Consider the following 17,740-nt stretch of genomic DNA (forward strand, 5'->3'; position numbering starts at 1 on the left):
TTGTTGTCATTATGTTTCTCAATACTTATTAATCTTACTTTATAGAATACTCATTAATCTTACTTTAGGAAGTCATATACCAATGATCTTTCAATTCACTCATTTATTTTCCTCCTTTTTGGTATAGTTAAATTCATTTAGTCAAAGTGATTGCAAATAGAAATATCTATATCTATATCTATATATAATATAAAGCAAGGCTGAGACAAGGTAATATGGCACCTCTCTATGGCCTATAATCATATTTATCTTTTTTCTCAATTTTTTGACCTTTCTCCGAATTTTTTCCTTATTTTATCTATTTTTCAATTATTGCATTCCAATAGAGGTTTCTTAAATAACTTGTGAATGTGCTTTTATTTCCCTGTAAATGCACGAAACATTTATTCCCAGTAAATGATGGGTTTTATTCCCCTCCACTATGTTAATCTGTACTTATTCAAAATATTCCACCTCGTAGTTTTGTACGTTGAGATTCGTTGGATGTTAGTTGTCCTAGTCGTGGACATCGGAGTTATCTTCAAGGTTATATGAAATTATACATACCTATTTTATGATTATGAGGGTTTAAGTCATGTCAAACAAGTATCGAAAGAATTGGAGGTTGAACGAATCAAAGGAAACGAGTATGACAGCGGGGCAGTTCGACGCCCATTTCGACGAACCGTCGAACTACTATCAGAGAGTCAGCTCTGATCAGGCAGTTTGACGCCACCACTCGATAGTTGTCCAGCAGATCGACGGTCCGTTGAGTTGACCGTCGAAGTGGAGACGGTGGAAATTTCCTCTTTTGTTATAAATAAAAGGGCCACAACCTTGGGTTCATTTATCACCAAAAATCAGATTCTTCTAGACTCTTCAAGCTCTCCCAACCATCCTAAACCTTCCATAAACATCCTAAGCTAATTCAAGTGAAGATCAAGCTTTAAAAATCCCTAAGATAGTTCATGGAGGAGATGTGTACTTGCTTCTAGTTGAAGTTGTGGTGGATAAGCTTTAGAGTGAAGTGTGTGAGGTGAAGTTCCTCAAGTTATAATGTATCATTTTTACTTTATTTCTTATTTTCAGTTGATGCAAAGGCTTAGCAAGTCTTAAATGTGAAAATAGTTGTGGAAGAAAGGTTATAAGGTATTAAGTTGAGGTTGATGACTATGGGTTGATTTTGAAAGGGAGTTTTGGATTGATTTAAGTTTAATTTGAATGTAATCTCTTGGCTATGGTATTGTTGATATTTTATGGTTGTTTGGGAGTTGTTTTGGAATTGGTGGAAGTAGATGATATAGGGGAAATGCTGCCCGATTTTCGTTAGCTTACCAATTAAATTAGTTTGACATTATAAGTGTTTCAACAACTTAACCTTAGTGTGAATCGTCTTGAATGTAGATTTACAAGCACGGGAGGATAGATGTTGAGTGGTTAAGTAAATGATGAGGTATGTTAAGGCTATCCCTTTCTTTCTTTTGGCATGATCCTCGTGAACCGAACGTACACGTAACGTAAATCCATAATGATTCTACTCTTAGAATTAGGGAAGATCCATTTGTTTCATGTTCCATAATGTTATCTTCAGAAAGTCTTTCTTTAGATCCAGTATGGTCTCTAGGGTCACTTGTACTCCTATCATGTTTTATGCGTTGCATTGCATTTATATATATGCATATATAGACCCGAGACCCCTCAGTCACTATATGTGTGTATATTATGTATTATATATATACATATATGTATGGGGTATGGGGAAGGTGACAGCGTTATATACGCACTACCACCTAATCAACTGGTCATATCATGATATGATAATGATACCGGCCGATACGATACGATACGATGGGATGCTCACAGGGGCTTGACAGGAGTTATATATGCATATATATATATATAACCTCATGCATGCATGCACATCATTTATGTACATCATTGGTCTACAGAGGCAAGTCAGACATTCAGATTGCATTTATTAAGTCTCATGTTCTCTTATGTTCTCTTATGGCTCTGTCTTATTACTCTTATACCTTACATACTCAGTACATTGTCCGTACAGACGTCCTTTTGCTGGGGATGCTGCGCTTCATGCCCACAGGTTTTGAGATATAGGTTGACGGATTTTCCAGTAGGGTATCAGCTTAGCAGACAGTGTTGTGGCATTCCACTTGCTCCGGAGTTGCTCGGTGAGTGAACATGGTTGCATATGCATTTTTATGGGTATGCTGGGGCCCTGTCCCGACCGCGTTATGTTATGTGTTCCAATAGAGGCTTGTAGACAGCATGTACAGTTAGATGTATGTGATAGTCTTGTCGGCTTGTCCAGTATGTCCAGCTTGTATATGTTGGTTTCAGTTTGACGATGTATATTATCTTTGGGCTTGTGTCCCATACAACCTATGATATCCATGAGTTAGCATTATGGCCCACTCATATATGACTATAAGATGTATGTATGTTTAGTGGTGCTCGGTAGGTGGGGCCCGGTGCCCGTCATGGCCCATATAGCTTGGGTCGTGACAAAAGTGGTATCAGAGCAGTTCGTCATAGGATTGTCTAAAAGCCGTGTCCAGTAGAGTCTTGTTTATGGTATGTAGCGCGCCACACTTATAAGCAGGAGGCTGCAGGGCCTTTAGGATAGTTACCCGTCTTTGTATCTTAGATAGTGCTATAGAGCTGATTCACAGGGTGTAAATCTTTAACCCTGGCTTCTATTGTTTTTACAGTTTAATGATGACTTCTTCAAAAAGGACTACGGGTGATTGAAGGATTGTAATGATAACAAGAGGAGCATTAAGTTTCTCTTTCAAGGAGGACCTAAGTGAGGATGTACCCTCCATTGAGACGGACCCATCTGAGATCATGTCTTCTATGGAAACAGACCCGTCGCAGGCTCACGATGAATCAGTGCTACATATATCATCGACTTTGATAAGAGTAGAGGAGCCAGGAAAAGCTCTGATGTTGTCAGTTTCACCTTTGGCCATAGCTAGGCAAGGAAGGGAGAGATCAATGCTAGGAGTTGAACCTCAAGCTTCAGATTATGGTAGACCAGCGGAGAGTGCAGGGCCTTCCGAGAAATCGAGGAGTTTACAGCCTGAGGACCCTATTAACCAAGACTTGATGGCATCTTCGGAGCGAGGTCCAAATGAAGGTGGTGGCCAGACCGGACAGGTTAGTATAGTTGGTGCGTTTGTGGAAGTTTCGGGTAGCAATGAACAACCGATAGAGGGACAGCAAGAAGAAGAATTTTCCCAGCCCATGTCAGAGCGATACGTGACAGATCAGGGTTCTTGATTAGGGCCGTGGAGAGGCTCACATCCGTCGGATTTTCAGGACTAGAGCAGCCAATGATGAAAGGTATATTTGTCGCTTTGATAAAGTGTTAAAATTAAGCAAGTATGATTTTGAAATGTTTTATGTTATGCAACAACGGTAAGTCATAATGCCCTACTGATTATATTAAGGAAAGGAAGAAGAGTATGATTAAATAGGAAAGGTATGTATAAGACATAGTTTGATGAAGAAATTGTACTTACATTATCACGAATGATGGGTGTCAAGACGAATCCGTAAGATATGAATGACTTGTAAGTAAGAGGAGATAGTATAGTATGAGGGGATGAGTGATGACGCCAGGTACAATTAATATTGTAGTAATTTTCATACACCCTTGAGGATGGTATTGATATATCACATGCAATTTTGATAAGATAACTTATGAAGTATTACCGATAAGACCTTAAAAGGAGAGAAGTTCTGATGGAAATTTTCGGTTGGACAATAGCAAACGACTGTGTTTATATTGTGAGTGGTTAGCAACCTTAGAAGTGTTTTATTAATGAGATATTGGTATGATAAGATGGGAGTTGCATTTTCTCCTCGAGGTAAGAAGTGGAAAGGATAAGTATATGTTTAAATATGACACTTAAGTGTAAATATGCAAGTGATTTACGAGTAGAAATAGGTCAAACATGAATTATGGGGAAGGAGAAGAGTATAGGTTATAAGGATGATGATGTTTAACGTCTAAAGGTGATATGAGATGGAACGCAAGATTCGTCAAAGGATAGTTATTTTTTCGAATATAAAAAAGGGATATGATTGGTCAGAAAAGGGTAAAGGAACGATGTACGTTACTCAATAAGCTAGATATCGATGAGGGCCTTCTTATCGTGTAGGTTATATCGGCAAGAATGTTATACAGAGATATGAGTAAGGGTATAAGAATCATAAGTTGATCCATGGGAATATATAAGACGAAGGTAGGACCAAGGTACAAAAAATTATCCTCCAGAAGTTCTATCACAATAGGGTTATTGAGTTAGTAATATAGGGCAGAATAGTTAATGAAGTAAGCGAGAGATGTTTAAAAGTCTTTATAATGGAAAATGAATGAGTTTGAGGTTGCTAAATTGGTATAAGATACGCCTTCTTTGATGAGATAAACTTGTAGTCTGAAAAAGGTCCACCAGAAGGTCGAATATTTATGTAACAAAGAAGAGGAGGAACGTTAACAAGCATGGCGGATTTTGAGAAAAGAATCTTGTGCTAGATATCATTACAGTGATTGGATGGGTGAACGAGTGATAGAAGAAAGATGATTACTGAAAAGCTGGTAAGGGAAATTATAAAGATTCCTTCGATAAAATATTAGGCCCATCCAGGACAGTACGTCTATAAAAGTATGTGACCCTTTATATGTGTGTGCAACTGACAAAATAGACTCAGAAGATGAACAGTTACAGTTAGGATTAGTTGCAGAATCGCTGGGAGTATGTACTTGCAAGAAAAAGAAAAGATAAATGAGATGTTAAATCTAGAGTACAACCTTAAGGGGGGAAGACAAGACGATAAGTATTGGGTCAAAAGCATGCCTGGTAAAGATGGGAAAATAGTAACAAAAAGGAATTGGGAACCACCTAAAAAGGACATTACATAAACAGAACGATAAGGTGCAAGAACGATCAGACGATAGACGTAACCAGTCAGTCATATGCATGACTAGGTAAAGGTTGGGGGGTAGGACCCCAAGGAAGGTTTTACTCGAAGTTACAAGATAACGGTGTTATCAGAGGTCCAGTAATGAGAAAACGAAGAAGGATTGGATATGATGATACTCATAGTAAAAAATGGACTAAGAATTAAATATAGATGATATAGCTGCCTCAAGTTAGTTGTAATGATACGAAGTCTCAGCATCGCAGGACGGTTAGGAAAGAAGCGATAAGTCTTAAAGAAGGATGAAATGAGGATGAATTATACCAAGGTAAGCGAGTATTTAATGGTAACAGCCTACAATGAAAAAAATAATAAACATGTATGATAACAAGGAAGCAAAAGCTTATAGATGATACACGAATTTCAGGCATAGAAGATTCAAAAACATAAAGGAACTAAAGTTGCATTGCAAGTGACATGGAACAAAATAGACATAAATGCGGAACTAAAGGTTAGTAATGGAAACGAAGAGGATAATGACGAGTAAGTTCGCGTAAGATGGCTTGATTGTATTAAGAGAATAATGAGGGATCTGACACCAAAATGGATACATTTATTCCGGAAGGTAACATAAGAGTATGGAATTATATACTGCAGAAATGATACAAGTATATGAGAAGCTTGCTAAGATCACTATAGAGATTCGACTAGTGAAGCGTAGCTTAGCCGAGAATAGCAATAGCAAAATATGGTATATGTTGGAAAAACCTAAATAAAGACATAGAATCCTAGATATGGTTTATTTCTTAAACCAAAGCTTGAAAGGGTAATCAGGAAAGGAGTATCTCTGTAAGGTGGATTCCTAAGATATCAAAACCGACTTTATATGAAATGTAGCAAAGGTAGATGATCTATTCAAGCGCAGCAAAGATGTATCATGACCTTGGTGGATCGATAAAAAGAAAATATTACAGAGTCCATAGTTCGTTAATAAATAAACAGAAGTCTGAGAGACTGAAATAACATATGGATATGTCATTGAGGAATGAAGGAATGATCAGTATGGATTTTATAATTTTAAGGAATTAGGAAAGCTATATATGGAATTATTCGGTTATCTAGTATCTTTGGTTACCCGGTTAAGGTGTCCAGTTCTGTACTAGCGCCTGAGGATCAGTACATCCAGAGAAACCTGAATAGATTAGCCCAGTATTGCTTTCCACCTTGAGATAAATGGGTAGGTAGAGCACACTTTTTAGACGCCCCAAGATACGTTATGAGCATGTATATTAGACATTTGAAGAAAATTGGGACGACCAGTTAGTGTGGATTGAATTTGCATATGGTTCTAATCACCATTCTAATATTCAGATGGCCTGCATGAAGCCCCATAAGAATAGAAGAGTATGAGACGGTTTGAGATTTAGAATTTTATTCTGAAGAGATTTATGAGATTTGATAAGGAAAACAAGTTTACCCTTGGATAATTTAGACTTCATGAGATTATACGCAGGATGGGCCAAATGCAGATTGGGAATTTGCACATCCAGTCTTTCATATGTCCGTGTTTCATAAATGTGTTGGGAATTCTTCTAGAGTTGCACCAATTGATGATTTTCAGATTACAAAACAGTTATCGCTCCAGAAAGTTTCTACTACCCTAGTAGATCACCAAGTTCTAGATTCGGGAATTTTAGACCAAAGAGGTAGCCTTGGTAAAGTACTATGAAAGAACGTGCATGTAAAGGAAATGACTTGAGAAGCTAAGAAAGACAGGACATTCAGATATATACGCTTGTTTGCCCCAGAGGGGATCCAGACTAAACCACCACTGCCTTCAGGTACGTAATGTTTCATTCCTTATGATTATTGTTCGTGTGAGGCCATTACTGTTATTGCTTGTTATGGCCCTGTATGGCATTGTATATTTTGGGTTGCTGTCTCACAGGTTGATAGTGATACAGTTACAGGGGAAGCTTTGCCAAAATTTTCGTAAGACCCCTGAGAGTTTAACATTTGAGGATGAATGTTTCTAAGGGAGGAAGGATGTTACACCTCGTAGTTTTGTACGTTGAGATTCATTGGATGTTAGTTATCCTAGTCGCGGACACCAGAGTTATCTTCAAGGTTATATGAAATTATACATGCCTATTTTATGGTTATGAGGGTTCAAGTCATTTCTAACAAGCATCGGAAGAATTGGAGGTTGAACGAATCAAAGGAAATGAGTGTGATAGCAGGGCAGTTCAACGCCCATTTCAATGAACCGTTGAATGGTTGACGGCTCGGCAAACCCACTGTCGAACCACCATCAGAGAGTCAACTCTGATCAGGCAGTTTGATGCCACCACTCGACGGTCGTCGAGCAGATCGACGGTCCGCCGAGTTGACCGTCGAAGTGGAGGTAGTGGAAATTTCCTCTTTTGTTATAAATAAAAGGGCCATGACCTTGGGTTTATTTATCACCAAAAATCAGATTCTTCTTGACTCTTCAAGCTCTCTCAACCATTCTAAACCTTCCATAAACATCCTAAGCTAATTCAAGATCCAGCTTTAAAAATCCCTAAGCTAGTTCATGGAAGAGGTGTGTACTTGCTTCTAGTTGAAGTTGTGGTGGACAAGCTTTAGAGTGAAGTGTGTGAGGTGAAGTTCCTCAAGTTATAAGGTATGATTTTCACTTTATTTCTTATTTTGAGTTGATGTAAAGGCTTAGCAAGCCTTAAATGTGAAAATAGTTGTGGAAGAAAGGTTATAAGGTATTAAGTTGAGGTTGATGACTACGGGTTGATTTTGAAAGGGAGTTTTGGATTGATTTAAGTTTAATTTGAATGTAATCTCTTGGCTATGGTATTGTTGATATTTTATGATTGTTTGGGAGTTGTTTTGGAATTGGTGGAAGTAGATGATATAGGGGAAATGCTATCCGATTTTCGTTAGCTTACCAATTAAATTAGTTTGACCTCATAAGCGTTTCAACAACTTAACCTTAGTGTGAATCGTCTTGAATGTAGATTTGCAAGCACGGGAGGATAGACGTTGAGTGGTTAAGTAAACGACGAGGTATGTTAAGGCTATCCCTTTCTTTCATTTGGCATGATCCTCTTGAACCGAACGTACACGTAACGTAAATCCATAATGATTCTACTCTTAGAATTAGGGAAGAACCATTTGTTTCATGTTCCATAATGTTATCTTCAGAAAGTCTTTCTTTAGATCCAGTATGGTCTCTAGAGTCACTTGTACTCCTATCATGTTTTATGCGTTGCATTGCATTTATATATATATATATATATATATATATATATGCATATATAGAACCGAGACCCCTCAGTCGCTATATGTGCGTATATTATGTATTATATATATATATATGTATGGGGTATGGGGAAGGTGACGGCGTTATATACGCACTACCACCTGATCAGCTGGTCATATGATGATACGGTGATGATGATGATGCCGGCCGATACGATGGGATGCCCACAGAGGCTTGATAGGCGTTATACACACACACACACACACACACACACACACACATATATATATATATATATATGGGGCATGGGGAAGGTGACGGCGTTATATACGCACTACCACCTGATCAGCTGGTCATATGATGATACGGTGATGATGTTGATGCCAGCCGATACGATGGGATGCCCACAGAGGCTTGATAGGCGTTATACACACACACACACACACACACACACACACACACACACACACATATATATATATATATATATATATATGTATGACCTCATGCATGCATGCACAACATTTATGTACATCATTGGTCTACAGAGGCAGGTCAGACATTCAGATTGCATTTATTAAGTCTAATGTTCTCTTATGTCTCTGTCTTATTACTCTTATGCCTTACGTACTCAGTATATTGTCCGTACGGACGTCCCTTTGCTGGGGACGCTGCGTTTCATGCCCGTAGGTTTTGAGATATAGGTTGACAGATTTCCAGTAGGGTATCAGCTCAGCACATAGTGTTGTGGCACTCCACTTGCTCCAGAGTTGCTCAGTGAGTCGGTTGCATATGCATTTTCATGGGTATGGCGAGGCCCTGTTCTGGCCATGTTATGTTATGTGTTTCAGTAGAGGCTTGTAGACAGCATGTACAGTTAGATGTGTGTGACAGTCTTGTCGGCTTGTCCAGTATGTCCAGCTTGTATATATTGCTTTCAGCTTGACGATGTATATTATATTTGGGCTTGTGTCCCATACAATTTATGATATCCATGAGTTAGCATTATGGCCCACTCAGATATGACTATGAGATGTATGAATGTTTAGTGGTGCTCGGCAGGTAGGGCTCGGTGCCCGTCATGGCCCATCTAGCTTGGGTCGTGACACCAAATTTATGGGTTCTTTAAATAATCATAAATTGGGAGATTTATTTTCCTTTCTCTATGCAAGTCTTTACAATTTCCAAATTTTCCCACTATAAATAGAGGCCAAGAAGGCAAGAATGTATATGTAGTATTCTTTTTGCATTCAGCGTTTTTTGTTTGTACAAATCAGTTAAGCATCGTCTTGATAAGGGTAATCACATGATATAACATTAGAACTTTTACTTTCTTACTTCAGACTTTTTCTTATAATTTTCTTCTTGACATATTTTATTTTCTTGATCTAAATTCTTTATCTTCCTTAATTTCTGCTACCTTAGTGTTTGATTTTTTACATTGCCTACATAATAGTATTGTCAATTAGTAGGAAGGTGTCGTTTGTAGAACATATTGAATAATGAGTATAGAAGGCTGATGAGGCTTATCCAGATTTCGGATCTTCATCTGGAAAGTAAGTTACACAAGACTTAATTAAGTGATTGCAACCCATATAGGTGGATAGTGGGTCTTTTTATTTTTTGGTTCCGGAAGTAAATGACCAAATTTTCTATATATCTTGAGTATAAATAATTCATGATCTATTCCAGATTCAACAAAATATTTACGTGTAGAATAATTTTTTGATGAGGCACTGCTGAATTATGGAATCACAAAGGACTCGATAACTGGTATAGTGATGACACTATTCTCTCTTAATTAACACATTAACAGTTTCTATCAAATTAATGTCCATAGCGGAATTGGCCTGGCCTTTTAGCATTTTTCTTGAAAGTTCATAACTTTTTACGCTCGAAATTCGAATATGACATGTATATATGTTATTTGGAATTGAAGCAAAAAAATTGTAATTAAGTTAATTTTATAAGGACATGTACTTCACTTGGCAAAAAGAAATAGATTGTGAAATTTGCTACTTATGAGTGAATATAGCCAATAATATGCTGGTTATTTGTTTCATTTATGTTTTTAGTTTTGTTAGTTTTTATTTCATGTTTCTTTTATTTGCATTGTAAAGTTGTCCCCTTTTTTTTTTTTAGGAAAAAAATCTGATAATGAAAAATGCAGTCTAGTAGAAGTATTATTTTTATGATTTAATGAGTATAATAAAATTAAATATTACCTATTCTATTTCAATTAAATTTATTGATATTTTTAATAACTGCGCGATTTATAAATCGAAAAGAGAAGCGACAAAATGTCTTGTGTAGGTGCCCGAGGAATAATATATCCTTTCCTCTCTTGTGATTCTCCATAAATACACTAACATCCATACCCTAGTCCCTCTCTTTCTCCAATCAAGCCATTATCTCATTGCTTAGCTTCTTTAGTACTTTGTGCGTCTTGAGGGTAGTGTTTTTATGTGATCATGCATGTTAGTGAAGAACGAGTGCCAGGCACCATGAAATCTTGACACCCCACCCCAACTTGAAGTTCAAACCCAGATTTGGAAAGCTGGAATTCAGATCCTTAAGGTCTTGGAAAAGAAGTCTGTTCATGAAGTTGAAAATTCAAAGCAAAATGGATTACTAAAAATTCAAACTGTCCGAAAAAGCAGATCTGAAGCTACTTCTCTTGTGCAATCAATTTTTATTTTTAGATTTACTCAAGATCTGAATCAATTTTACCCTTAAAGATTGGTACTTTGCATCACTTTTCCGTCTTCAATTGTGGAATAAGTGATGGCCGGTGGCCAGTCCACAATGGAGGCTGGCCAACCCTCACTAAATACGACTATTCCAAAAATCAATCCTAATCCATTACAATATTCAGATCTGTTCAAACCAAAAACCTTGAATGATACATTACATAGTCAGATCCAATCACTGCCCCAAATTCCAATGAAACCAGTAACTTACCTACATGGAGTGCCATACATTAAATACACTGAAGTAGAAGTTGATCAGATGAATATCATTGAAAATCTTCAGTATGCTGTGGTAGGAAAGTTCTCATATGGCCAACCAGATATTGAACAACTTCGTCTCATAATCCCTACACAATGTGAAATAAAAGGTGAGTGTAGAACAGGTTTTCTAAGAAACCGCCATGTGCTTATCAGATTAAGTCTTTTTGAAGACTTTGTGAATTTCACATCAAAGCCTGTATACTACATTCAAGATAGAGAGGGATACTCGTACCAAATGAGAACACTGATCTATGATTCGAATTTCAAGGTTGATGAAGAAACATCAAAGACAATGGCATGGATTTCCTTCCCAAAGTTATTGCCTACATACTTTGTGAAGGAAACTCTTTTTTCAATTGCATCTGCAGTGGGTATTCCTATACAATTGGATATGGCTACGATTAACAAGACTAGACCTAGTTGTGCTAGGGTCAAGGTTTTAGTAGATCTGGTAGCGGATTTACCCAAAACGGTGAGGATGGATATTGAAAATGAAAAAACGGGAGCAATAAGGACTGTTAATGTTCAGATTCATTATGATTACCTCCCTAAGTATTGCAAGGAATGTAAATTACAAGGACATGATGAATATGATTGTAGAATTATAAATCCAGAGCGTGTTCAGTATGACAATGAAAGGGAGGAAATGTCAAAGGAGAATGGCAAGACAAAACCTCATAAAAGCTCTGATGAAGTGCACAATAGTAAGGAAAGCAATAAAGATCTCCAAGAGGATAAAGAAATTGAAGCAAAAAAGGCCAAGAGATTACAAGCAGAGGAACAACATAATAAAAAGCAGACTAATGACAAAGGCAAACAAAAGCAAGAGGATGGAAACCAACAAGGATATGAAGGGAAAAAGAATTATGGAAAATACAATTATAGAGGATACAATAATTTATACAATTATTCTGCTAGAGTGTTGGCAGGTGGAAGAGTGTTAGGAAATTCGGGAAATTGGAATCCCATCAAAGACAACAGAAACTTCAATGCTGAGACGGGAAGTGCAAATCATAGCAAACAGAAAGAGACAACAGTCACTGCTACATGCAACAAATTTAACACTTTGGTGGACTTGGAGGAGGAACAAGAAAAACAAAATGAAACACAAGAAGGAAGCACACATAGTAGTAATCCTGTTAAAGAGACAGCTAGGCCATGGGTGGATGCTGCCTTTGGGAAACAAACAGAAAATAACAAAGTTATGAAAGAGCAGGGAAAGATAGATAGCAGACAAGAGCAAGATAATAAGAATGAGAAAGGGGTAGGGGATAATCAGTCAGAGGAGATAGCCATACAAGATTCAGAAAGAACAATTACAGATATCGTGGAAAATGATAACAAAAAAGAAGATGATAACAAACAGATTACGGAAGGCCAAGACGTACTTCAACCCATAGAAGTACATGACAGTGTTAATTCAAGCTCATATCAGCAAGTGGAATCAGCTAGACAACAAGTGGATCAAATGAAGGACTTACCGGAAGAGCCTCCTCATACAAACAATATGGGTGAAGGAGATACAGCATCATCTGCAAATAAGGAACAAAATAATGAAAGGGAAACACAAACAAGGGATCAGAGAGATCAAAACAACAGAGATACAGCCATAGAAATGCAGGCAATTTCAGGAAATCATAAGTATCAACTGGTAGCCAAAGATCATGAAAACACAACACAAGAAGAAGTGAATCAGAATAAAATAGATATTGGAGAGGAGGAAGCAGGTGAAACTATTAGTTCTGATTTAATGGAGGGCAACAATAAAGGAGATATTTCCCCTAAACACTTGACAAAAACTAAAAAAGGTCACAAGCCAAGAGATAAAAGTGTTCCTCCCAAGACAGTGGGAGGAGTACAAACAAGGATGGCATGTTCTAAAGGAGTTTCTCAATGAATATCTCATTAATATGGAATATAAGGTCTGTAAACACTCAACAGGCCTTTGAGAGGGCAGTACTATTGCATAGACAGAAACATTTTAATTATGTTGCCTTACTAGAGCCTTTCCAGCATGTAAGACATATTGACATGTACAAATTGTGGTTAAATATGGGGACATCATGGCATAATGTGAATGGGAAGATTTGGATTTTTGTGGATGCAGAAATTCAAGTAGAAATAATGAGAGATACAGAACAACTGTTATCCTGTAGATTCACTCATTTGGGTGATGGGCAAGAGTTGGTGCTTACAGTTGTTTATGCGAGTACTGATAGAAGTGGGAGAATAGCTCTATGGGAGGATCTATATGACATGTCTTCACACATCACCATCCCATGGCTTGTGGGTGGGGATTTTAATGTCATTACAGATGACATTGAGAAATTTGGGGGTCTTCCTGTACAGTTTGCAGAAACAGAGGATTTTAGACAATGTATAGACATTTGCCAACTGATGGATCTTGGTTTTACTGGAAGTATGTTCACATGGTGGAATGGGAGATCGGATGAGGCTTGTATATTTAAAAGACTGGACAGATGTTTGGGAAATCAGGCTCTGCAGAATTGTTTTCCTAATTTGGAGGTAGAGCATCTCATTAAACAAGGTTCTGACCACTCCCCCTTGCTGGTAAATATGAGAGCAGATAGTAGACCAATTAGGAAATCTTTCAGGTTTCTTAATTTTTGGGTAGAGCATGAATCATTTCTAGATGTAATCAAAGAAAATTGGGTGGAATCTTATGGCTCAGACCCCTTCTTTAACTTTCATAATAAGTTAAAAAAGGTGGGAAGAGCTCTCTCTAAGTGGAGTAGGGACACTTATGGTGATATCTTCAAGCAAATTGCAACTCTGGAGGAAGTGGTGCAGGTGCATGAGCAAGAATTTGAACAGAATCCTACAGGGCTTAACAGGGAAAGGCTACAAATGGTACAAGCTGATCTGATCAGGTTTTATGCTATTGAAGAAAAATTTTGGAGACAAAAAGCAGGGATGTTGTGGTTTCAGGATGGAGATAGGAACACAAAATTCTTTCATGCTCATGTTAATGGAAAGAGAAGAAAGCTACAATTACAGAGAATTCAAGATCATACAGGTACATGGCTGGACACTGAAGATGAGATTGCACAGGAAGCAATCAGATTTTTCTCAGACCAATTCAAAGAGGAAAATATCCCTACAGATTTCTCTATGCTTGATAAGATTCCTAAAATGGTTACAGAAGAACAAAATCAACAACTCTATGAAATGCCAGATGAAGCAGAGGTGAAAAGAGCAGTTTTTGGTTTAAATGGAGACAGTGCAGGGGGTCCTGATGGTTTCACAGGAAGATTTTTCCAAGCTTGTTGGGAAATTATTGCAAATGACTTGGTGACCATGGTGAGATCATTCTTCTGTGGGCATGAACTCCCAAGGTATGTAACTTGTACCAATTTGGTTTTGATACCAAAGAAGAAAGAAATTAATACATTTTCTGATATGAGGCCAATCAGCTTGAGTAACATCACTAGCAAAGTTATTTCAAGAATCATTCATGAAAGACTGATATATCTGCTACCTGAGATCATTTCACCTCAGCAATCAGGATTTGTTAAAGGCAGGAGTATTGTAGAAAACATTCTGTTGGCTCAGGAAATTGTACATGATATTAGGATTAGAGGAAAGCCTGCAAATGTTGTCATTAAGCTTGACATGGAAAAGGCTTATGACAGAGTATCATGGTTATTTCTAACTAAAGTCCTGAGGAGAATGGGGTTCGGTGAATTTACTATTGATCTGGTGTTTAGAGTTATCTCAAATAATTGGTATTCCATTCTGATTAATGGGCAACCTCATGGATTCTTCAAATCATCTAGAGGAGTAAAGCAAGGAGATCCACTGTCCCCTACTTTATTCATTTTGGCTGCAGAATGTTTGTCTAGGGCTCTCAATACACTGCATACTGAGGATGAGTACAAGGAATATGGGATGCCAAAATGGAGTCCATATGTCAATCATTTGGCATATGCAGATGATACTATCATTTTCACCTCTGCTAATGAACAGTCTATGAGATTAGTGATGAAGACTTTGAGTAATTATGAGAAGGTGAGTGGTCAGAAGATCAACAAGCAGAAAAGTGCTGTTTATATGCATCATTTGACATCTCATAACATTAAGGAGCTGGTATTTTCTGTCACCCAGATTCCTAAAAAGGATTTTCCATTCACATATTTGGGTGTACCAATCTACTATGGGAGAAGAAGGAACATTCACTACAAGGAGATAATAGAAAAGATTCAGAATAGACTGAGCTCATGGACTGGTAAGATGTTATCTATTGGAGGAAGGACAACACTGATTAAACATGTTTTACAGAGCATGCCTATACACCTACTATCCGCTTGTGACCCTCCTAGTGCTATACTTGCTCAGATTCATAGATTGTTTGCTAAGTTCTTTTGGAGCAACTCTGTGGGAAATTCAAGTAAGCACTGGGCAACTTGGACAACCTTATGTCACCCACAAGAAGAAGGTGGCATGGGGTTTAGAAGCCTACAAGATATATCTAAAGCCCTCTTTGCTAAACTGTGGTGGAACATAAGAACCAAACAATCCTTATGGAGAACTTTCATGAGTAATAAGTACTTAAAGAAGTTTCATGCTGTTATAGCCCCTAGCGGATCAGGTACTTATGTGTGGAAGAAGATGATTAAATACCGAGATGAGATGGAACATGAGATATGGTGGAAGCTTCAACAAGGTAATTCTTATTTTTGGTTTGATAATTGGACAGGACTGGGAGCCCTATACCATATTACTCCACCAGATTTTGAGTGTGATCCCACAATCATCCTTGTAAAAGAAACTGCAGAAGTGGGGCAATGGGATGAACAGTTGCTAAGAAGAATCCTTCCTGAGGATCTAGCAGACCATATTGTGCAGCACATTAATCCACCAAATGAAAATGGCCAAGCAGATAAGGCTTTCTGGAAATTAGATTCGAGGGGGAAATTACAGTTGGGTCTGCATTTCAATTGCTCAGACAAAGAAAAGACCCCAGTAATTTGTATAAGCAGATGTGGATCAAAGGACTACCAATAAAGATATCTTTTTTTATGTGGAGATTTTGGAAGTTCAAGCTACCATTGGATGATAAGTTGAAGAAATGGGGACACCAATTCCCTTCCAGATGCTATTGTTGTCAACATCCAAAAGTGGAAGATACCTCCCATGTCTTTTTACACTCACCAACAGCTCAAGCCATCTGGAAGTATTTTTGTGGACCAGTGGGAATAAATACTGAGAATTTGCAAGTTACCCAAATAATTAACAGATGGTGGGATATGCCTAGTAGACTACATGCCAAATGCATCAACCAAGCTGTCCCTGCTATTATTATTTGGGAACTCTGGAAGAGGAGAAACACTATGAGACATGAAGGGAAAGTGTCAATCACAAAACTCATTTACCAGGTGATGCATACTTTGATTCAATTCATGAAGGTGAGAAGGAGAAATTTTAGGTATGCACCATATAATTGGAGTGTGATTGTTGAGGCATTACAGAGATATTCTCCAAAGATAAGAGTAACACCAGTGACTTGGAGAACTCCAGATATTGGATGGATAAAAGTCAATACTGATGGAGCCTCAAGAGGAAACCCGGGTAGGAGTTCATGGGCCTTTTGTGTAAGGGATGAAAGGGGAGATGTGATACAAGCACAGGCCAGAGAAATAGAGGATCTTCAAAGCACCAACACCGAGGCAGAGGCCCTAGCCATTTTACAGGCTCTCAGGTATTTAAAAGACAGTCAATGGGATCAAATAAGGATAGAGACAGATTCACTTTTGCTGAAGAACTCTATTCAAAGGACATGGGAAATTCCTTGGCAAATCATTACTATGGTGGAAGAAATTTGGAGAATAAGTGAGGAAAAAGTGGTGGTGATAGAGCATATTTATAGGGAAGGAAACAAATTAGCAGATCACTTGGCTAATTTAGCTTTGGACACAGGGGATATACAATTCAATTCCTTTCATGACATGGAGAGCCACTGTAAAAGAATTGTGAACAGTGACAAATTACAGCTGCCCTGTCTAAGAATTAGATCATGTTAAGGAGACTGAATATAGGGGGAAGGTGGGAGAAAAGGAGGTCCTCACACTCAAATCCTTTGGGAGGAGAATGTGAAGGATTTGGTTTACACTAACTGTTTGCTAATGGTTGCAGGTACACAAATTAACATAAATGGAGGATTTTAATTCAACAGGTACCACAGAACAACCACACTGAAGGAATACCAACAAGCAGCGAAACACAGTGTAATTAGGATGTTGAAAAGTTTTACCAGCATAAATTGCAACTGGTTGGAGACACTTTTGACAAATGACATGAAGTGGAATTACTACTCCAAATGATTGAGCACATGGAACACAACAGACCTCTTGAGTACACATGGGCATACAGTTTCTATTTAGTGGTTGTTTCTTAGTTGGTGGTATTAGCACCCCGGGATGCTCATCCTACTGAGAACTGGTCATTAGTTAGAAAATGTACTGCCTTGGTGCATATAGAGGGCCAAATATAGAGCATGTGAGATACAGAAACAGAAGTTCTTTATGGAGCA

At 37.9% G+C, this 17,740-nt stretch overlaps 1 protein-coding gene across 1 annotated transcript; it reads left to right on the top strand.

The window, feature by feature from the left end:
- The first annotated feature begins 13,242 nt into the window (after positions 1–13,242).
- On the top strand, positions 13,243–17,531 carry LOC132611869 (uncharacterized). The gene is made up of 4 exons (XM_060326230.1): positions 13,243–14,511; positions 14,710–14,844; positions 15,316–15,557; positions 17,384–17,531. Exons 1-4 carry the CDS (start codon positions 13,243–13,245, stop codon positions 17,529–17,531), a joined length of 1,794 nt encoding a protein of 597 aa, XP_060182213.1.
- The last annotated feature ends 209 nt before the right edge of the window (positions 17,532–17,740 follow it).

Source organism: Lycium barbarum, chromosome 9 (assembly GCF_019175385.1).
Source record: "Lycium barbarum isolate Lr01 chromosome 9, ASM1917538v2, whole genome shotgun sequence".
NCBI classification, from domain to species: Eukaryota; Viridiplantae; Streptophyta; class Magnoliopsida; order Solanales; family Solanaceae; genus Lycium; species Lycium barbarum.